Source organism: Sitophilus oryzae, unplaced genomic scaffold (assembly GCF_002938485.1).
Source record: "Sitophilus oryzae breed Bouriz unplaced genomic scaffold, Soryzae_2.0 scaffold_1801_pilon_pilon, whole genome shotgun sequence".
NCBI classification, from domain to species: Eukaryota; Metazoa; Arthropoda; class Insecta; order Coleoptera; family Curculionidae; genus Sitophilus; species Sitophilus oryzae.
Window position 1 is genome coordinate 1,623,203 of NW_022146504.1, and position 23,326 is coordinate 1,646,528.

A 23,326-nucleotide genomic window follows, 5' to 3' on the forward strand; every position below is an offset into this window, starting at 1 on the left:
TAGGCGCCCTCTGTGTCATTAATAGGGAACTGTCTCATCGAAAACATGCTGTTCCGTAAGCAATGGCCATCTGGATTATGTGTTATCTGTGTTAAAACCAAAAAAGTTTATTTCGTTTTTAAAGCAATAAGATGTTTTAAATATCATGAAATTTATGATTTTCCAATTAATTGTTTAATAACTACATGGTTACTTTTGAACCGCTATAACTTTCATAAATTTATATTGATTAACCAGTTTGCAACCCACCAGGGCAAAATCTTTGCCTTCAATTTTCTCGAAAACCATCGCTCTGGACGATGTGCAACAAGAATAACTTTTTTGTAGAAAAAAGTATGTAGTTTTCAAAAAATAACCCCACGTTGCAAAAAAAATAACCTCAAAAAAGTTATTCGCGAAACAACCCCCTACCCTTGCAAAAACTACCCTTTCCGCTTTTCCAAATAATTTTTCAACATCACCATTTGATTTAGGGTCAAAATTTATGGCAGAGGATTTTCGAAATTTTATCTTGTTTTTTAAGCCTACAATAATTGCAAAACAACCGTTTTTTAAATTCACCCTTTCAGTGCCCCTAACTCCCTTAATATGCATTTTCCACCATATACTTATAGGAATTTTTTTTATTATTTTTAGGAGTACTTTTTTTACACCATTTCAATGACACCCTGTATGTCGGAGGACTGAAGGAGGAACGATGGTTTTCCTGAGGTATATTTGAGATTATGCCTGCATTTATTTTTAAAAAATTACTTCATAAATTTTACTTACTTTTAAACATCGATATCTATAAAACAATACCATTTAATATTTTATTATAAGAGAAGGCTATTCAATATTCAACGATGTTCCACATAAGCTAAATTTGTATTATAAAATAAGTAGTTGTGGTTAATCTCTAAGAACTGAGGCAAGGTGACTCAAAAATTACCTCATTTTGGTTACTCTTCGATCCTCTGACATGTATTTGATGTATTTGTTTTTCATGAATGTGTTTTTTGCCCAAAAAATATTTCCGATTGCAACTTTTCAAATTGTATAAATCATCACTGCTCTAACCAGTTTGTTAAAAAATTGTGGGTGGATTTTTTTAATAACAATGTTATAAAATTGCAAATAAATTATTCTCAAAAATTTCTGTTAGACTAAAAATTGTAATTTTTTATTTATTTAAAAAAGGTACAAGTAGAATAAATATTTAACAAAAGCTCAGTAACAAAAGTAAAAGGGGATATATATGTGTAAATTCAATTCATTATTATAATTATATTTCTGTCAGAATATTTTATTTCATAAAAATGAATGAAATATGACTTTTTAAACTAAAAATTAAAACTTATATCTAAGATGAGACTAACATAATTCAGATTATTTTAATAACATGTAGTACTTACCTGCTATCGCAAGTTGTCTAATGAAAAAGTTCATTCTGGATTTTCTGTTTTTATTAATATAAAGTGCTATTAAAACAGCCGAGTTTCCCAGGACAATTATAGAAAAGAGAAACCATAAAATAGTGAACTGTTCAGTCTGAAACAGAAAAAAAATAATTACATATATTTTAATTTAAATAGTGAATACTATTTAAATTAAAATATAATTGCAAAAATACAAAAAATAAAGTGCAAATTCTCTATTCGAATGAATAGAAAATTTGCACATGTTTTGAAATTAGTGCCAGTGGTTAGAATACGAAGTTGTAATGTCAATGATCTTTATATCACACGGCCTCTGAAAATGACTTGCTTTAAACTCGTAATGGTGCGTCCAGACCTGACGCGCCGAGCGCGAGACGAGAGCAAGACAAGAGCGAGGCAAGAGCGAGACATTTTCTATCCATTTTTTGATGTAAGTGCCACGAGACAAACGAGTTGAATCATAGTGAAAGGAAGCCAAACACATATTAAATTGTAATTGAATATAACAAACGATGACCAAATAATAACGCATACAGTAATACATTTTTGTATCTTTAACATGGTATTGAGTTTGTCGTATTTTATTCATCGTCGGTTTTTCCCCTTTTGGCTGTTTTCCCCTTTGTTCCTTCATTTCTTTTGAGACACGACGTTTTTTACATAATACGTTTTTTAACGTTTTTTAGAACAAAATGTTAAATAGAAAAGTTATTGGGAAGGTTAAGAAGTACATTTTTTAACATTACTGTACAGTATACAGGTCAAAAAAGTGTTGCGGATATAACATATATTTTTTTCTACGACTGCTATGTAAAATGTTAAAAAACGCACGCTAAAGTCAATCTGAAAGTGACGTTTTTCACACACCGTGCGCAAATTTTGTAGTGTGCAATTTTTGCGCACGCTTACTCTTAGTGCACACAACATGTGTCAATTTCTAACCTTTTTAACCTCCAATATTTAGGTGAAACGCCAAACTCAACGCAGCCGTCAGAAAAGTGTCATCATTACATCGCAAAATATTCCACAAAACTGGCAAAAACTGAGTCAGTCTGTTGCTAATTTGTAGTCGTAGAAAAAATAGCGTAAAAAACTCGTTCGAAAACTTCTTTGTACACTCGTTCGACTTGTGGCTCTTGCCTGCGGCTCGAGCCAACAAACTGTCGAACTCGTGTGCAAAACGCCGTTTTCGAAACTCGTTGTTTAATATACTATTATTATTATAACATATATTATATTATACATTATATATTAACATATATTTTTATTTTATTATTAGATTCTACCTACAATTAGGTAACTTTTTTACATATGATATATATATATCTAAAATTAATAGATTTTGTAATGATTCAATTTGTTTAAAGAAATGTTAGATTTCGGTACGGTAAAACTTATCAATGATGCAAAATTTGTAAATTCTATCATTTAAAAATTTGAGATTACTTAATTTTAAATAGACGAAATTCATAAATCAGAGCTAATATCTCGCAGTCAAGGGAGCCTACCAAAAACACATCCAGACTTAGCCGCGAGCTTTCTTTGATCGGCTGTCGAAAAACCGACAGGGGACGGATAGCAACGAGGCTCCGTGGGTTGTATCACGAAGTGCTCGCGAGGCTCTCGCGAAACCCGTCCACACTTAGCGAATTTGGAATGTCTCGCGCTCGGCTCTTCAGTTCTGGTCTCTGGTTGAAATATCTCCCTTATTTGCTTAATTAGAAACTAAGATGAGTTAGAGACAGAGAGCGCTACTTTTAATAATACTCCCTTCACAAGTATATGACAGATACAGATAATTAAAACCAAAAGAAAATTCTCTTTTGTAGCACATAGAAAAACTATTATAGTGACAGATAAGATATTTCAGTATTGAAATTCTTTTAGAAAATTTAAACTTCAAAAAATATTTTAATTATATGTATAGAATTTGCAATCTTTTATATACATTTTATTAATAATAAATTAACATTCCCATTGGCTAATATCGGTGGCAGATACTCGATAATCCTTGTCTATATTATCATATAAAATAAAGAAGCCAAAGAAAAATAAATATATAAAAACAACCCCAGTACGACACGGACACGCGATATTCCCAAAGTTCTTTCCAGCAACACTAGAACAGATCTTCCGTCAACTGGACTGAATCAACAAAAAATTAAAAATAAATGGAGAACATCATAACCATCTAAGATTCCCTGATAACATAGTCCTGAAAAACTACCAGCAAAAATCAGTGGCCGTAACACGTAACAACAGTACTGTAACAACGTAAATGTAACAACAGACTCACGGGCCTGTGTGTAAACATTTTACCGGGCCCCCTATTACTATAGGGCCCCCTACCTACATATTTCAATACTTATATACTAATCTGAATAATATGCACTCATATTTTAGGTTAGAAATAACATTATCAAATTAATTTTTATATAGTATTACTTATTACTGCAACACAGAATTATGTAACCCAAAACATAAAATATCAAATAAATAAAAACAAAACAAAAAACAACAACGAAACTAACTAAATTAAAATAAACAATGTAAATAGGAACATGAACATGTTAAGAAAGAAGTATTGGGAATTTCCGTCATAACCAGCACAGGTAATCGCGATATTATTTGAAGCAAGAGCAAATTGAAATTAAGTGCTATAGCAATTTTTTTATGCCCTTCGTATGCAGGGTGCGATAATAAGATATTTTTTACGAATGGAATACCTTGTACCTACAGGGTATCCTATTTTCATGTGTTTTGTTGCCCTTATGAATAGGTTCTCACAATAGTCGGCTATTTTTAGACAAAATGGGAGATGCCCTAAAAGAATTTGTCATGGCCCTCTTAGTTACTGAGCTACAGGGTGATTTTAAAAAAGTGGCAGTTTCGGGCACCTCTCGTAACCCAGCTGCCTTATCGTCCCCTTAATACAGTCATTAGGTAACGAGAGTTTTTGTGATTTTGAGTTAACTAGTTTGGCCAGTATAATTTTTCATGCTCTTTTTGATGCTACAACTAGCTTAGTTCTATTTCTATTTGATGGTACAGAAATCCAGTGACAATACAGCAAATTTCCTTTTTGTCAAATTTAATGCTCTAATGAGAAATCACATATTTCCAGTTATTTTTATTTTGTAAAATAAAAAGGAAAACACAGCTATAAAATTGCACAAGAACAAGTGTAAAGTAATAAGTTATTTTCGCGATAGCGTATGCTAGTTAAGTAGTTAAGAAAACATGTGATTCTGCTTGATTCGCGATAGCATGTGATAGATATGGAAATGGCGTGTGATAGATATGGAAATGCTTCGCACAGACGGCACATCGATAGTTACGCCACTGGCAAAAATTAACGAACCACCCAGCAGTAAAGTAGGTCTCAAAATGAAATTAGCAAAAACTAAAGTTATGTACAACAAACTAGTAGACAGAAAAGACATTCAAATAATACCACAACACTAGAAATAGTAGAAGAATATATATATTTGGGACCTAACCTAACACTAAACATGATTTTGGAGAAAATATAAGGATTCGCATCCCGACTAGAGAAGAATGGGAAAGCAACCGAGTAATGAACACTCAAGAGATAGAAGTCTACACAGATGCTTCCGCAACAGGTAACAAAAAGCAGACAGACTCGCCAAAGAGGGGGCTAGGGGAGAGGCCGTTACAGCTGACCCACCACTTGTGACGATCAACACACTGAAGGAAGCTATAGCGAGCAGCAAGAGACGTGGCAACACCGTGAGGACTGCGCTACAGCTCGAAGACTATGGCCAGTGGTAGATAGCAAAAAGACAAAATAACTGCTAGAGCACAAACAGAACCTAGTACGCATAATTGTAAATGTCATCACAGGAAACTGCCCCACGGGGGTAAACCTCGTGAGATGAAAGATTTCCAACGACGACTACTGCAGAGAATGCGGAGAGGAAAAAGAAACCATAGAGCACCTGCTGTGCTACTGTCCGGCACTGGAGTACCGACGCTTTAAAACTTTAGAGCAAGGTTTTTTGGAGGGACTAGGGAAGCAGCAGCAGCCAACATCAGCGACAATCGGGAAATTTGCAAAGAGCTGGAAGTGCTTTAACGCAAAGAAAGAATGAGAGGAAGGTTTGGTTCAACAATAACAGGAGTATTGCAATGGGACCAAAACCTCCAATTGAGAGGTCAAACATGATCCTAAACCCCAGCAACCTAACCTAATAATAATAATAGCTCCTGTATATAACGTTTGACGCCTTGGGAGCAACCTAACCTAACCTAACCTAATACACAGCTCGGGATCTCTACTAACAGAAATCAATAGAAGAATTAATTAATTAATTTAGCATGACGTATTTATGGAAGAAACTCAATCATATTCAAGTCTAGAATGCCACTTTATCTAAAGAAGAAAACCTTCGATTAATGTATTACCTATGCATGCGAAACCTGGATATTTTAAACGCACATTATAAGGATGAAACGAAATAATGCTCAATGCGACGAAATATATAATAGAATGAAACGAAATATGCTGGGAATAACGAAAAAAGGCCGTAAAAGTATAGAGTGGATAAGACAAATGACCCATGTAACAGATGTCATCCACAGAATCGAATCCTCTAAGTGGCATGGGGCAGGACCCCTGGCAAGAAGGATATGCCACAAAAATTACAGCATGGTACCCACGAGGAATTAAGAGATCTAGAAGAAGACGAAACCTGAGATGGGACCATGATATTCGGAAATTAGCTGTTTAAGTCCCGCCCCCTACATTTTAAATTATGCGAATTCGCAAAATATTGAAACAATTTTGCCGCCTCTGTATTCTTTTTGAAAACGACCAATAACAGCAATATTCGTGATTCGCGTGTATTTTTGTATAAACCTACCTCTATGCTGATATACCTACTTCCATCCTTTATTTACCTTATTACCATAGTTATCATACCTATTTTAATATAAATATGTCACATTATATGCTTTGATTATATGTCATTATCTTTATTATCCTGTAACTGCATGATTTTATATTATGAATCAGAAATTCTACCACGAGTGTGATGTTCCAATTGAAGTAATACCCCCAAAGCCACAGACTCACAGCTATTACGAAACATTCAAACGTTCATTCTTCTCATGGATACTGTTATCGGAAGCGAATCCATTATGTCTAAGATATTTTCGTAGCGAACGTTCGATTCGAAAGGAAAAAAAACGCCATTATTACTCTCGATATTTCTTCATAATGCATCCTATTAGCAAACTATCAGTAGTGCACGATATATTTATGTTATTCCTGTACATGATTGCTATTGGAGTGAAAACAATGGACGCAGCATACATACGTTATCAAAAAATTCAAGAAAATGAATATGCGCAACTTATAACTATGATCACTGTTGTAGATTTTTTTTCATGGTTCAATATATTTCTAATGTGCTTTCGAGGATATTCCGACGGTAAACAAATAGTATTCAGTTTTCCACGTATTTTGCTGTACCGTTTCACAAACTTTTTCTTTTTGATAGAAGTAGTATCATCAGTACCCATATACATAATATGCAATGGTTCGTGCGTTACAATAGTTTGGAACGTATATAACGTATCGGCATTGATCAAGAGCCTACTGGTAGTTAAAGTCATAGGATTAATAGGAAGATTGTTTGAATATCTCCGAATAGAATCATACTTATGTGTCCTGTTAGTAAGGTTTGTGTATATCATTTTTTGGTTTACGCACATAATGGCGTGCTTATCCTTTGCCTTACCCTATTACCAAAAGTCATTATTTGGATCCTGGCCTAGGGACACATGGGTCCTGAACAACGACCTTTTTAATAAATCGCTGCGCCGTCAATATTTCACGTCATTTTTCAGGGCCTCTGCCCAAATAACCGGTATCGAAATAACATCCTCTAAGGGATCATATGATACGAGTATACTAAACTTAATATGTTACACTCTTGGAAGATTACTACACTTTGTATTCTGGGTGGCTATTCTGCACGCTTTTATGACACGAAATATGCAGGAAGTGAAATATCAACAGATAATTTCACAGTTAAAAAATTGGATGAAAAACAAGGAGCTGCCTGATAATTTACAAAAGCAAATGGTAGATTATTACGATTTCTACTATCGCAAGCGTTATTTCCATCAAAGTAGTATTGGCAGATTACTATCAGCAAGTCTGGAGTTAAAAATTAGAAACAACAAGTTACGAGTACTTAAGGAAACTAACGTTACAATTTTCGGTAAACTGAGTGACGAGGCCATGACAAAAGTATTAGAAAATTTTGAAATGGAAGTGTACTGTCCCAACGATGTGATCGTATCATGTGGAAGCCACGGACGTTTCTTGTTTCTGCTTGCTTCAGGTACTGTAGCCCTCTATACGTACTCAGGTAGAGAAGTTTGCCACTTGCATGACGGTGCCTATTTCGGTGAATTGTCCCTTTTATTAAAAGATACTCAAGCAACAGCAACCATAATAGCCATAGAAACTTCCAAGATTTACAAGTTGCGCAAGGAGCACTTTGAGAAATTTATTTTGTCAAATAAGGATGTGTATCATGTGTTTTTGGACGAAGCCGAGTTACGTTTACATCAAATTTTGGCGGCAGAAGAGGACTACCGACGCATGATGTTTTCAAAAATGTACAGCCAACAAAATTTATATACATAACGTATATGACACTGAAGTCGTTCCAGAACACTAAACATTACTTTATATATAAGTTTTTATGTTGATTATAGATTTTACTATAATAAACTGCTTGTTTGAATTAGATGAAGCAATACTTTTATTTATACCGGGTGGCGCCTCTCATACTACGCGGAGGCTCCAAGGAGAATCACTGTATTGAAACGAAATTTTGTGAGCATATGTAGGTTGATTTAGAGTACTTTTTAAAAATATAGAGTTCTACAGAGTATCGCCAAAAAACGTTACACATCAAGTTGTGTTTTCTGTAAACACCCTATATATTCATTGATTTTCGAGGGATCTAGGAGAAATATAAAGGTGAGTTTTATTAGAGAAGTATATGACTAAGATCACAGAATATCTAGCTACGCAACAGAAGCGTCGCGTCGTTACATGTATAAAATCGTAGATCTCAAAAGGAGACAGGCTTTAAAAGCCTGTCTCCAAATCAGATATTTTGATGTGGTAGTTTCACTACTACATAACAGAGGGCGATAAATTTAAAAGAAAACAGTTTTCTACAAACGAAATTCAAAAGAATTTTATGCAGTGTTGCTATTGTGTAATTTATATTGTAATATTTACATTATACGGTATTTGATATATACTTGTGTATTTTTCATGACATTGCAATATTATGGTACCATGAAGCATATCAAGTGATATTGTAATATAGTACCATATTACGATACATGGCGTTCAATTGGGCTTAAACTTGGTATATTACGTATCTTCAGTGACATTGTAATATTATGGTACCATGAAGCATATCAAGAGGTACCATAATAGTACATAGAGGTACCATATACGATAGAGGTACCATATACGATACCATTTCGTGGCGTGCGATTGGACTTATACTTGGTATAGTAAGTATCTTCGGTGACATTGTAATATGATGGTACTATGATGCATATAGAGTGGTACCTAAATATAGTACCATATTACGATACCACTTCCTGACGTTCGATTGGGCTCATATTTGATTATACTTGCGTATTTTTGATGACATTACAATATTATGGTACCATGAAGCATATCAAGGGGTACCATAATGTAGTACCATATTACGATACCATTTCCTGGCGTTCGATTGAGCTTAAACTTTGTATACTACGTATTTTCGGTAACATCGTAATATGATGGCACGATTGAGCATATAAATTGGTACCTTCTATAGTACCATATTATGATACCACTTCCTGACGTTCATTTGGGCTCATATTTGATATATACTTGCATATTTTTGATGACATTACAATTTTATGGTACCATGAAGCATATCAAGATGTACCATAGTAGTACCATATACGATACCATTTCCTGGCGTTCGATTGGGCTTAACTTGGTATAGTAAGTATCTTCGGTGACATTGTAATATGATGGTACTATGATGCATCTACTATGTTGCATATATAAAGTGGTACTTTAATATAGTACCATATTACGATACCACTTCCTGACGTTCGATTGGGCTCATATTTGATTATATTTGCGTATTTTTGATGACATTACCATGAAGCATATCAAGGGGTACCATAATGTAGTACCATATTACGATACCATTTCCTGGCGTTCCATTGGGCCCAAATTTGATATACTTGTGTTTCTTTATAAATATTTGTTTAATTAATAATTTTAATTTATTTTATGAATTTTAATTTATTGTACGATGTCGGTGACGGCAATTTTTATGCCGAACTAATATATTATTAATTGTACCTGTGTCACTTTTTAAAATCTACCTAGGTCTATATAAATAACGTAGCAAACAGAAAAAAATTGTTATTATAGTATTTTTTTAGTCAATTAACATTTTTTGTACTGCATTTTAATAAATCATTTCCATTTTTATTAAACGTATATTTCATTACTAACGTTTCAGCATTAATAAATATCACTATCAATCGCCCTGTATATTATTAATTTTAAAGGTAGTTAAAGTTATTTTCTTAGTTAACATAATAAAGTAGCGTATATTAAAAATGTATTTTGAGAGCATATGTTTTCTAATAATATACATAAAATTAAAACTATTTTAAAAACCAAACGAATAATTAATATAAGTGTATCTGACAAGAAACGAAGAATAGAAAGAAATTATTATACACCAGAAAAAGAATGGGATGCCAATTAAAGTCTGTTTGAATCTGGCAACCGTGCATTTTTAGCCGAGCTTCAAGGCCGTCGACGTGCCGTCGATCTACGTCGATCCACAGCGTCGATCCAAAACTGAAAGTTGAAAATTTTCAATTATATTCTGATTATGATATTGTCGCGCCATCTAGTATTTTATTTGTGCAATTTTAGCTCTTTCATTTCGAGTATTTTTCTGTTGCGTAGCTAGATATTCTGTGCTAAGATGTAAGATTTTTGACATATTTAACATTTTCTAAAAATGAAGAACAATTTTTAAATTTCAATAAAAGCTAAAAGTTAAAATAACTATTGTACTTTAAAACAAATTGAAGTTTGACCCCAAAAAGTTCTACCTCATCCTGTACAAAATTAATATTGAACATTGGTCACCTTTAAAAGCAAGTATTCTTTTATTTTAAACGGAACACCCAGTATATTATATTATGTCTTCTGACGTTACTTTAACATAGTTGTTAAATTAGTTCAACTTTAACAACTAGTTATCATTTTGTGTCAATTAAAATAAAAAAAAAAATCTCAGAAATTTGCCAAAAATGGAAACTTATCATACACCAGATCGAAGAGATATGATTCTATTAGTTAGTTGGTGACTGCAGTGTGCATTCGCTAATTAATAGAATACTTAAATGCTCCTGATTTACCTAGTCTGGGCTTTTTTTATGGCGACATGTGTTAAAGACAGTGGCTTACTCAGTGCAAAACTCTACCAACTATTGTCGACAACATGAGAGAAATTACTGTGCCTGCTTTTCGAAGTGCCCACATCGAACACATGTCTTTTAACATGAAAGAATCTCTCGTTTGAAAAGAGAATAATTTCATGCAATGAACAGAAAAACGGAAGCATTTTGATTATTTGATTTCATCTACCTAATTTTTGTCACATAATTATACGTTTATATCTAGTTTTAATTCTGTAATAATTAAAATGTTATAAACGTGTATCTTTTTGTTACCGTTTCGTATTTTACTCTACATCCTTTCATGTTTGTTAAATTAACAATCAATATATATCTCAGCCACTTATGAAGATATATGAATTCTCCATTGAACATCAGAATAATATATTGGGTGTTGCTTTTAAAATAAAGGAGTAACTTGCTTTTAAAAGTGACCAATGTTCAATATTAATTTTGTCTCCCGCTGTGTAACTTTGCGGGTCAAATTTTAATTTGGTTTAAAAAACAATGGTTATTTAAATAAATATCATGCAAGGTAAGTTACAATTTAGGTATAGTTGTTATTGAAAAACTCTCACCGAAGTTTGCACATTTCTACCCAACTTTGGGACGAATATAAAGTTCAAAAGAAAAAACTTAGAGATTCCATTAAAAAAGCTAAAAAAGATTGTTGGAAAACAATTTATGATACCCTTGACTGTGATATATTTGGAAATGGATACAAAATTGTAATGAAGAAATTATATGGATTCAAAACAAATCCGAAACTCACTATGAGTTTTACGGAGAAGGTAGTCAGTAATTTATTTCCAAAACACGATACTGTGTAGTAACTACACGATACTACTAGTAATAAGAAAATTAGTTTTAGTCAAGAAGAATTAAAAGAAGCCTGTGATAAGATGAAAAATAAAAAATCTCCTGGACCTGGAAAAGTGCCCGCTGAAGTATTAAAAATTAAAACAGAATTAAACCCTAAGTATATACCCTCTGTATACAACCAAATGGCTTATGAATTAAAGTTTCCTATTGATTAAAAGAAAGCTAAACTTATTTTATTTCCGAAAAGAAATAAAGTAATTCATGATCCAACAGCATATAGACCCATTAGCCTACTGGATGTAGAGGGAAAACTATACGACCATTTGATATTGGGAAAGCTACAAGAAGAACTCTCGCAGCCCGATAAAAGTCTGTCCGAAAAGCAGTACGGCATTAGAAAGGGTCGACAAACTGTTGATGTGTCGTGAGGTACTTAGAATAGCGGATGATGCAGCAAACTTTGCTCTCCAGAACCGAAGAATCTGTACAGTCATCACCCTTGATGTGCAAAATGCATTTAACAGCGCCTCGTGGCAACACATTTTAGAGGCATTAGATAGAAGAGGCATAGAGAAGAATTTGATCAATATCATACCATCGTATCTTTCAAATCGGTCAATACAGATCGAAGCGGAGAATTCAATAAAAACGCTAACCATTAATAGTGGTGTTCCGCAAGGCTCAGTTTTGGGTCCTACATTGTGGAACATTTTATATGATGACTTGCTTAAAGTAGAAATGCCTGAAGGCGTTACATTAATAGAGTTTGCAGATGGTAGCAGTAGCCAAAAATGAATGCATATTAATGGGTATTGTTAACACCTCGCTGATAAGAACGTGCAAATGGCTGCTTAGCAGAAACTTGAGGTTGGCCCCGCAGAAGACCGAAGCCGTTCTTTTATCTACTACAAAAAGAAAGCTGTCAATGTTTCAGATAACAGACACTATAATTATGCCAAAGCGAGCTATTAAGAATACTATTTAGAGTACCTTGGCGTATCGCTAGACACAAAAGAACTTTCGCTAAGCATATAAATAAAACCATAGAAAAGATCGAGAACACTACACGTTTATTAACTCGACTTTTATCAAATATCGGAGAATCAAGATCATCTAGAAGGCGAGTTCTCATGGGTGTAATGCACTCACAAATTCTATATGCGGCTCCAGCGTGGCACAAGGTGACGAAAAATAAAAGACTGATACAAAAGCTAGGTAGGATTCAGAGAACTGCATGCATCCGAGCTATCTCTTTCAACGAAAAAGGTCCAATACTGATCTTTGCAAATACTGCGGCGCAGTTGATGACGTTGAACATACCCTGTACGGCTGTTCCCGGTGGAGTCAACAAAGATATCGATTCCAAATACTTACAGGACTTATATTTAACAGTTGTAATATGATGGAAAGTTTATCTAAGAGCATAGAATCATGGGAAAGTGCACGTTATTGCACTTTCCAAGCTGTTATTGAAAATGTATTCTTCATTTTCACAAAATGTAAAATCTGAAAATCCTTCCATTTTCATTGAAACATATTACATTTTTCAATGAAACTCACCTTTATTTTTTTCCTAGAATCCAAAAATCAGTTAATATATAGGGTGTTCCATTACAAAAAAAACCAACTGCAACCCAACTTTATGGGGAAATTTTTTTTTGGGACACTCTGTGAAACTATATATTTTTAAAAATGCTTTCATTTAACCTACATATGCTCCCAAAATTTCATTTCGATATAAACTACCGTTCTCCTTGGAGACTCCTCTCGTCGCATGAGAGGTGCCATCCTGTACAGGGTGGTCCGAATTGTATATGAGAAACTTTAGCAGTATATTCTGCAGATAAAAATAAGTAAAAAGGTCCTATAAATTTTTGTCCTAAAATGCTTCGTTTCGGAGATAGGGGGCCGGGGTGTACAAATTTTATTTTTATTTCGGAAAATATAAAGGATTTTTTCCAAATAATTTCTTAGCTAACGCCGATATTTGAATGAAAATTGGTGTCTGGGTATTTGTTGGTATGAGAAATTCGATTTCGATATTTTCGGTTTGTAAACTACTGAAATTATTATTATTAAAATATTTTTTTGTATTATTTATGTTGTGTGTATTTATTCCTGTGCAATATTAAACCTTTATTATTTATAATTAAGTTATATTGATAAATATAATAATAAATGCAGGAAGTTTCTTGAAGTTTGAAAATAAGAAATGGTTTTTTTATTGTTTTTTTATTTAACACACACCCTAAAATATATCAGGACCCCTATCAACACCCTAAACGTATATCAACACCTTAAACGTATATCATAAGATTGTGACGATACTGTGTGTGACCTTTTATTCTCTCAGTGGATTTATTCTCTCAGTGGATTTATTCTTTCGTATCGAAAAAAAAACTACGTCTAGTTGGTTTGGAATTGAACATTGCTGACATTCCCCATATAATTTTATATATACTTAATATGACAGCCATCTTCATTTCATAGCCATCGCTGACGCCGTTTTTTTCGATCATACGGTAGATATTGCACATTATATTCTTGCATTAGATCTATGTTATTTGTTAAAATATTCTCTATCATTTTACTTAATTAATTTCAAAATTATCCCTCCAGCACTTACTGGAGGACTTAATAAATTCTCCATGGTTAATTGATACGTTAATTTTAGCGGACAAAACGGCTAGTATGAGGAAGAAACTTTACTAAAGATTAATTTACTAACTTGTAATGGGTTTGGATTACTTGTAAACACTTGAATGGGCGAAAGGATTTAGGTCAATAATCTTTAGGGGCGGAATGTATTTGATGGTTATTTCTTGCACAGTTGAGTTTCCATATCGGCGGATAACGTTGAAACTTTATATTTAGGGATTTGATTATGAAATGGTGCGGCGAAATTTCGTAATTATTTCCAAATGGATATTATGTTTTGTATATAAAATTAAGATTTCGTAGAAGTTCAATTAAATTAAGATTTCGTTGAAGAAGTTCAATTAAACTTAGCAAAGATATTAGGGCCGCGTTAAAGTAAATTGGTATTAGGTAGGGCCTCTTAGGTACCGGGTTTTTTCGGTACTTTCGGTACTAACTAATTTTTGTTCAATGATGGTACAGTTCGTTATCATTCAATTAGAAAGTAAGAGGTGGTTTTCCAAAGTAAAATCGATAAAAATTGAGATGTTAATGAAAATATCAAATTATTAAGTAATCAGTCAGGAGAAAATTAACATGAACACAGGCAATAAAAATAATATGGGTAATAACTTAAAATTCACATCAAACAACATAAATCAATTTAACTAAATTTGAGGAAAAAGCCCTACATTTTTAAATTTAAAATGGAAATATTTATTAAAACGTTGCATATATTAAACTAATACTTAACTATAATATTCTTTGCTAATACAATGAACAACATTATACTAAATAATAATAAAATAACATAGTTAAACTTCAATAAATGCTAAGAAACATTATAGAAATTTCAAAAAAGGAAAGAGGCAGGATTAATAAGAAATAGCATCAATCCTTATTTAAAAGAGTTTGATTTCGACCGCTAGATAAATTAAAGGTCTTTCTGACGTAACAATTTTTTTAATTATTGTTACCGAATCCGGAATGAACCAGGAATTAACTTCGACGCCCGGTTCTGTGATGGCCAAAAGAAATCGAGAATTCCCGGCCGATACCTTCAAAACCGGGATTTCCCGGTTCTGAACTCTAATTGGGAGTATTAATTAGTGTTTCCGGAAAAGGAGCTATTTTTCGAAATCGGAAATTTCGGGACATTGCCTCTAAGAAACCGGTATTTCCCGGTTTTGTCGGTAATTTCGGTAAGTAGGTACTAGGAAATTTTTGTTCAATGATTGTGCAGTTTATCAATCAAGAAGCAAGGGATGACTTTCCAAAGTAAAACCGATAAAACATTGAGTTTTAAATGAAAATAATATCAAATTATTAAGTAATCAGTCATAAGAAAATTAACAAGACCACAAATGAATTCAAGCGAAGAAAAAAAAAACGAAAAAAAATATAGGTAATTTAAAATTTACATCAAACAACATAAACCACCTTAACTAAATCTGAAAAAAACTTATATTTTCAATTAAAAATGCAAATACCTATAAAACATAACATAAACATAACTAATACATTTATCAATATTATACTAAATAAAAAATATTATATTTAAACTTCAATAATAATTGTTAATAAGCATTATAGGAATTTCAAAAGAACTTGAGTAAAGGAAGAATAATAATATAGCATCACTACTTATTATTTAGAAGAGTTTGATTTCGACCGCTAGAAAGTATCAATGACCTTTCGCATATAAGAAAATACTTTTTTAATTATTGCTACCGAGTCCCGAAAGTACCGAAAGAACCGGGAATTAATAATTTCGATTCCCGGTTCTTCGATGTCTTAAAAGAACAGGGAAATCTCGATACTTTCGGTGCTGGGATTTCCCGGTTCTGAACCCTAGTACTAGTGTTTCCCGAGCCGGAGCCGGAGCTGTTTCGGAACCTGTAAGAAAATATACATTGGAAAAAAAAACACTGTACGAAAATCTACAAAATAAAATAGTTAGTGCGGTGTGTCTTTGTTCTTTTTTTTTGCTTCCGACGCGACGACGGGATGATATGTACTATGTACTTCCCGAAACGGTTAAGCATTTTTTTGTCCGTTAAGGCAAATTTGTTTTACTAGTTAAATACCGCTGACAAGTTATTCTTCGTTGGATTAACGCAGTGGTGTTTACAAAAAATAACTATTTTGTTTTGTAAATTTTCTGCAAGTAGCAAAATACCCAGACGACTTTTTTGAAGACATGAATCCGTCACAGAGGTTTAGGCAGGGCGCCCATTGAATTGGATTGGATCGGCACGAAACAGTCCTGTCTGAATGATTTGAAATACGTAGAAATAGATTGACATCCGCGCACTGCTTCAGTCCCGCTCGGCAACAGTTGGCTTCGGAATCAGTCTTTTTTGGTAGAGAGGGCAAAACATTCCGACTGTCCGATCAGTTTTCTCGTTGTGTTTGATGTAAACAGTGTGTACTACCTTGTAGTTGATTATTTTGTGTGCTATTTATTGTTTGCAATGGATAAAGAATTTTTAATTGATACTGTTCGGTAAATTAAAATAAACATAGTTTTACTTACTTCAGTGTTACTGCTAAACGTTCTTAAGGAGAAATTGTTTTTCGAAAATTAGTATCTTGTCGTTTTAAAGGTAATATCTTAACCAATTCAACAAAAAATTCCTGCGACGCACGGTCTAAAATATTTGAAAAATTTCTGGTCATTTCTTAATAAATCAGGAAACAGGTTCACAAACTCTCCAAATACATCTCGTTTGAGGTTAATTTCGTGGACCCAAAATATCCTATTTTGTTTCTCTATCTCAAGGCATGCCAACGCTATCATATCATCTTCGTCGGAAGATGAAGAGCTCATATTATATAAATTATTAAGGATTGTTTATAAAATTCTAATCCGAACTTAAATAAACTACACGCCACAAAAATTATATTTCGACTGATAAACTGAAGCATACCGATTTGGTGAGCGGGTGTTGAACGTTTCCGGACTGAGCGATGCCGTGCCGATCCGATCCGACTCTGGGATGGGCGCCCTGCTTTAGCCTTTTCTTATTTTAGTTGAAATCTGACGAGAGAAGAAAAAATAGAGAGTCAAAAGTTTTGACTCACATAATTTGAATTTAACAAGTAGATGGCAAAATCACAGAAAAGAAAAATAGATGTTATACAGGGTCCGGCAATAATAAATGCGTAGAGCATCTGAAGCTCCTAAAATAAAAAACTTAGCAATTTTGTTTAAGTGCAAACCTAAATTATGTATTAGGATGTATTTCAGGAAAATAATTTAGCCTCTACAGGGTGACTCAAAAAAGTGTGAGTGGATCAGGATTATTTTTATTAAATGGAATGCCCTATATTTCATTACATTTTTGGCTTCCTTTCTGATCACTTTACATAATCTTAAGATGTTTTTAAATAAGTTTTGAGAGTTTCAGAGATATTAATAAATAAATAAAAAAATATATTTTTCAACTTCTTTAAAAAAATTATTAAAAATACATGAACTCTCCTGAAATCAAAACTATATTAGGTGTTTACTTCAGATGGTATGTACTTACTTTGCTATAAATATTGTAATCTTAAATCATACAGGGTGCTCAAAATTCTACGCCAAACCTTCTAAAATATAAAATAATTTTTCTTCGTTATTTTAAATGAAACAGCCTGCATATTATTCTTTTAATAGATGGAGAATTAAAAAATGAACATTTTTTGTATTTAAAGTATTTCAAAATTTTTAACGGTTTCGCAGATACTCGCGGTATTATTTCATATGGCTCTTTCAACGGTAAACTACCAGAGAAAAATCATTGAGTGGCTTTGATAAAAGTTTACTATGGAAAATGCCATATGAAATAAAAAACCGCGAATATCTGCGAAATTGTCAAAAATTTTGAAATACTCTAAATACAAAAAATGTTTATTGTTTAATTCTCCATTTACTAAAAAATAATGTACAGGGTGATCCATTAAAAAAAACGATGAAAATTTATTTTATATTTTACAAAATTTGGCGTAGAATTTTGATATTTATAACAAAGTAAGTACCAGACCATCTAAAGTAAACACCTAATATAGTTTTGATTTCAGGACAGTTCTCTGAAACTATCGAAATATATCTACTCATATATTAAGGTTACGTAAAGTGATCTGAAAGGAAGCCAAAAATGCAATAATATACAGGGTGTTCCATTTAAAGAAATAATTTCCAATAATCCACTTACACTTTTTTGAGCCACCCTGTAGAAGTTAAAATATGTTCCTGAAATCTAATGTATGTATTAGATTATCACTTGAACAAAATTTCCAAGTTCTGTATTCTAGGAGCTACAAATGCCAATGCTATACATGTATATTCTAAAATACTTGGTTTGAGAGATACAGGCTGTAGATATTTAATTTTTAATTGTTTTTTTCCAAATTTTTTTCTGAACTAACGTCGATATTTGCGGTTTATATCAGGTCGATATCAGTGAAAACTGATGTCTGTTTTTGACAAGAGAAAATCTATTTTGATGTCAGTGTGACTCCTACTTGTAGGGGGTGCCACCTACATGTTTTTTTAAATGTTTTGAAGAGTAATAACTTTTGGTCTGTACCTGTATTATGTAACAGTCAAATTTCCTCGCTACGACCTCTGTGTGCTGGCTCATAAATTATCGCAAATAACTATTATTTTTGCATCATGTTTACTAGAATTTTATTGTTAAATATTATTTTATTTAAATTTTACGATTATGCAACCCGATATACACCGCGATATTATACATATATTGTCACTGATGCCGACCAGCCAGTGACTAAAGAATATAAGGACATGTAACGCCCCTATACGGGCTGCAGCAGAATTTGTGACTTTTTTTTTTGTTTTGGTGGCAAACAATGAGTCATCATTTGGTCACCAGCGACAATTTTAGCGATTTTTAATAGTTTGTGTGTAGTAAACTTTGTATAAACTTTATTATAATGGTGATTAGTTGTTCAGCTTTCAAGTGTAAAAGCAGCAGCGATAAGAAAGAGCCAGGAGTTACGTTTCATAGGTAAATAAACAGTCCACTCCAACCTTTTAGCGTTTTCTTATTGAATTCGATAATTATTCTTCAATTTCAATTAATATCTATATGTACTTGATATGTATACGTCGATACTAGTTTTGTACCTTTTGTTAACATTTTAATACGTTTTTTCGTAATTAATTAGGATGATACACCATAGGCGTAGTCAAAACAATTATCAAAAAATATAAATATTGCTTCAAACAGGTAGGTTAAGAAAAATATGTGCCACGGCACTGTTTGATGGCATACTGTTTGACCAGCGGATCTGAAGCTACGGAAGGAATGCGAGAAAAAAAAATCGATATTGCCACGTTTATCTATAAAATTGCAAAATTGCCAGACATGAACTATAAATTTAATATATTTTTATTATATATAATGTGTTTAGCATATATTCTGACGTATATGATTAAGGAATTTTAACGTAGTTCATGTTGTTCGATATGTTTTATTTAATAACTTATTTCTTTCATTCTGTATAATCTGCTTATTATGAAAGTTGAAGATTTTTTAACGATATCATTGGCAAACCGGCATCGCCGCGCATGGCCGCCTATTCATTGAACATCATTGGCCAGAGTACGTCACAGGATTTGTTACCACGCGGTGGCCATGGCTTTTACGCCTTTCCTATTCGCTTGCTTTATCCCCAACTTCACGGTCTCTTCTGAAAAGAGTAGGAATATTGAATACTATTGAAATATCCAGTGGCGGTGTATTTTTTTTGATCATTATTACTTTATTTCATTATTTTATACCGGTTATCCTAAACTTTATTCCTATATTTTCGTATATTTGATAGTTAAGTTGTGTTTTATTATTTTGTTATATTGTTATAATGTTTTCGTTCGTAGTTTTTAATTATTAATATCAAGTTTGATCGTATATTTGTGTTTTAAAATGAATAAATTTGTTAAGGGTAAGACGCTACATAGTCAGACAAGAGAAATAATAGCTAATTTATATAGGTATGTTAATAATAACGTGGATGAAATCTCATTTGGTTTATTTCCTTGTGTTCATAATAGGGTTTGCGATGAAGAAGCTACAGAGAGTTCGCTTTAGTTGCCGCTTAAACGTAAACTTGAGCGGATATTTTTATACCGGAGTTAGCGTATCGGCTATAAAAGATTCACACAGAAGATAAAAAAAGGCTGAAAACTAACCCCGATAAAATGATATCCAGCTCTGGAAAGAAACGACCACGAGACTGCTGTCGAAAACTCGACGACTTTTTCGAAGTGGTAACGAATTAGAAAGCTTTTGCAAAAATTGCAGGAAGAATCGAATTTTCCTTTTGCAGGGAAACGCTTAGGGGGTTATTAAAATCAAATGAATTTTTTGGCGTAAATGTCAAAATAACAGATAAATATTAATGGAGCGGCCCATTATATTGCAGAGAGAGATATAAATATATACGCGAAATTCGAAAATATAGCCAAGTATTATCTATTTGGATGAAACATATGGGTAGACAATGACCTAACCTTTAAAAACTGCTGGCGGAGCGATACCATATCTGGTGTAATAGGCAATATTGGATCTACTGGTGAGTAAAATTATGTTTTGTTTGCGCTTCCAAAGTTAACTATTTTCAAGATTTTTTTGCTGGAAATAGTTATATCTAAAATTATGTGTTATAAAAAAAGATATAGTTAGTACAGATATATAAATAAATATACCTCAAGACTCAGTCTTGATCATCTGCTGATGGCAGACATGGTTAGCGAAACATGCGTCCAGTGTAAAATTAAAAGTGTTTTTGGTGTATTGTACTGATTTAGTGCTTTATTTTGCTGTGTAACACCAAAGGTTCCAACCCCCAGCTGTAATTATTTCTTCTATTATATTAACAACACAATAATAACATGATTCAAAATATTTAAGAGAGCTTTAATAAAAGCTTTTAGTGTTTATCTGCTAACTCAACAGTAACGATTCAAACAGCATAAAGTTTTTTGAAAAAAAATATTAATCTGAGTATTATATTTATGATACACATTATTTTCATATAACACCGTACGCCCATGCCTATTTTATGAATGAAATTGGGCGTGTTTTGTTTACAACTGCATTCCCCTGCCGATACCCCGTAGCTACAGATCCGTTGGTCACACTATAGTCACAATTTGCTCTCGGGTGTTATTTGTCCTTGGATTCTTTAGTTTAGATTCATTGCGACCAGCAGTAGGCTTTTTGTCCATGATAGCCATAAAAAACGACTTTACGAACGAAATGCAATGTTGAAACTATATCTTTGATCATCACCTCCGTCACTTGTCACTGTCAGATCAAATCAGATGTTTTTGGATTTATTTATCCTTTGTTTTGGTTATTGAAATTTTATAATTATCAGATAAAATTTCGTAGTTAAAGTGGTTATTTTTGATGTGGATCGCAGTGTGCAATTCGTTCTTTTAATTGTGGAATTTCTGAGTTTAGTTCGTTCATTGACCGGATATGGAATATGGCTGAGGAGAAAACATCATTTTTTTATTTATGCCTTTTTGTGAGTTGGGCTAGTCAAGATATATAGTTCTCTATCTATATCCTGGAGGGAGATTTCCGGTTGAAATCTGATTTTGTGAAGGAAATCGAATCCTTGCATCACTTCTTGTGTACCCAACGTCCGAATGTCGTCGTGAACAACTGGCTGCCGTTTCGTGAAGCATTCCCTGTTGGTGAATAGCAGGTCTTCGTAAAGAAGGATTAAGGCTTCCGAAACACCTTTGGTCAGAAACGTGGTTGGATTTTGTTGATTTGTATGGACCGCCGACCAATTTCCGCAATGGGATTAAAATAGCCAAATTCTCCGACCGATATTCCGATTCCACGTGCCCAAGAAGTCCCCGAATAGTTCCAAGATATGCTATAATTCTTCTGCTATATATGCTTCCATTCTAAGTCAATGCTCAACTGATTTTTATTCGTATTGTTGACTGGTTTTCGACTTTTCCACGCCCACGTGGTGTAGAAAGATTAGTTGAGTATTATCTTTCTTAAGTCTTATTTGGTTGTTCGTAATTGTAGAGCAAGAAGACCGATCCAGACCGTAGTGCACAGAACAGTCCAGAATTCCATCCTGTTGCCCGTGCAGAGGTACCCGCTGGACATCTTAAACCCTCGTTGAGGTAAAGTTCAGATTTGATTAGTCCTTCTTTACTACTTTTATTAACTCCTACACGTTGTGCTAGTCCTTGTTCTATAACTGAGGCTCTTTTCTAAGACAACCAATGTTATTTAAGGTTTTTTATGTTCACCTTTTGAAGTCCTACACCTGGCCGGCATCCGTACGTCTGCTGACATCCGTGGGCTCCAGTGACAGTACACCGAGCTGCTGTGCACCGCCGTAGCCACCCTGTAGCTATACACCGTAGCTCAGCTGGAGGAAGTTTTCAAGTACAATCGAATAGAGTAAGACTGTACAATTTTAGTTTAGATTTAGTTTGATATTTGTAATCCACCCAGGATATTGTACTTTATTTAAGTAAGGGGGATTATGACGTCATACTTTTAGTTAGTTTTCTTGATTTAAATTTTATTCTACTTTTCAACGTTTATTCATTACCATTTCTTTAAATATTAACTTTTAATATTTTAATAAATTGCTTAAACATTTTTAGTAGTATTATTTGCAGTCTACTCTCATAGTAACTTAGAGTCACTTAAGTTTAACGAGTTATAGCATATTTGAAGTTCATGGTAGTTACACTCAACAGTTCGAGGTTAGTGTTGAAGTCTACTTAATAGTAACACCTTTTATGCCGAGTTCATAGAGTATAATCTCGTGGCGCCCTTTTAATAATATCTTTGAACCCCGACCACCCGGCTGTTAAAATTAAAAAGCTAGTGGCCTCTATGCAACTCATCCTAATT

At 33.3% G+C, this 23,326-nt stretch overlaps 2 protein-coding genes across 3 annotated transcripts in view; one reads left to right on the plus strand and one right to left on the minus strand.

Moving 5' to 3' along the window:
* LOC115883009 (cardioacceleratory peptide receptor-like) overlaps positions 1-23,326 on the minus strand; it is a 115,745-nt gene that overhangs the window by 82,452 nt on the left and 9,967 nt on the right. For both annotated transcript variants that reach the window (XM_030901281.1, XM_030901280.1), the window contains exon 3: positions 1,395-1,530. In XM_030901281.1, coding sequence (XP_030757141.1) covers positions 1,395-1,530 — 136 coding nt within the window. The remainder of the gene's footprint in view (positions 1-1,394; positions 1,531-23,326) is intronic.
* LOC115883006 (potassium/sodium hyperpolarization-activated cyclic nucleotide-gated channel 4-like) lies at positions 6,401-8,202 on the plus strand. Its single transcript, XM_030901278.1, has 2 exons — positions 6,401-6,871; positions 6,941-8,202. The coding sequence occupies exons 1-2, from the start codon at positions 6,445-6,447 to the stop codon at positions 8,095-8,097; spliced, it is 1,584 nt and encodes a 527-aa protein (XP_030757138.1). The 5' UTR covers positions 6,401-6,444; the 3' UTR covers positions 8,098-8,202.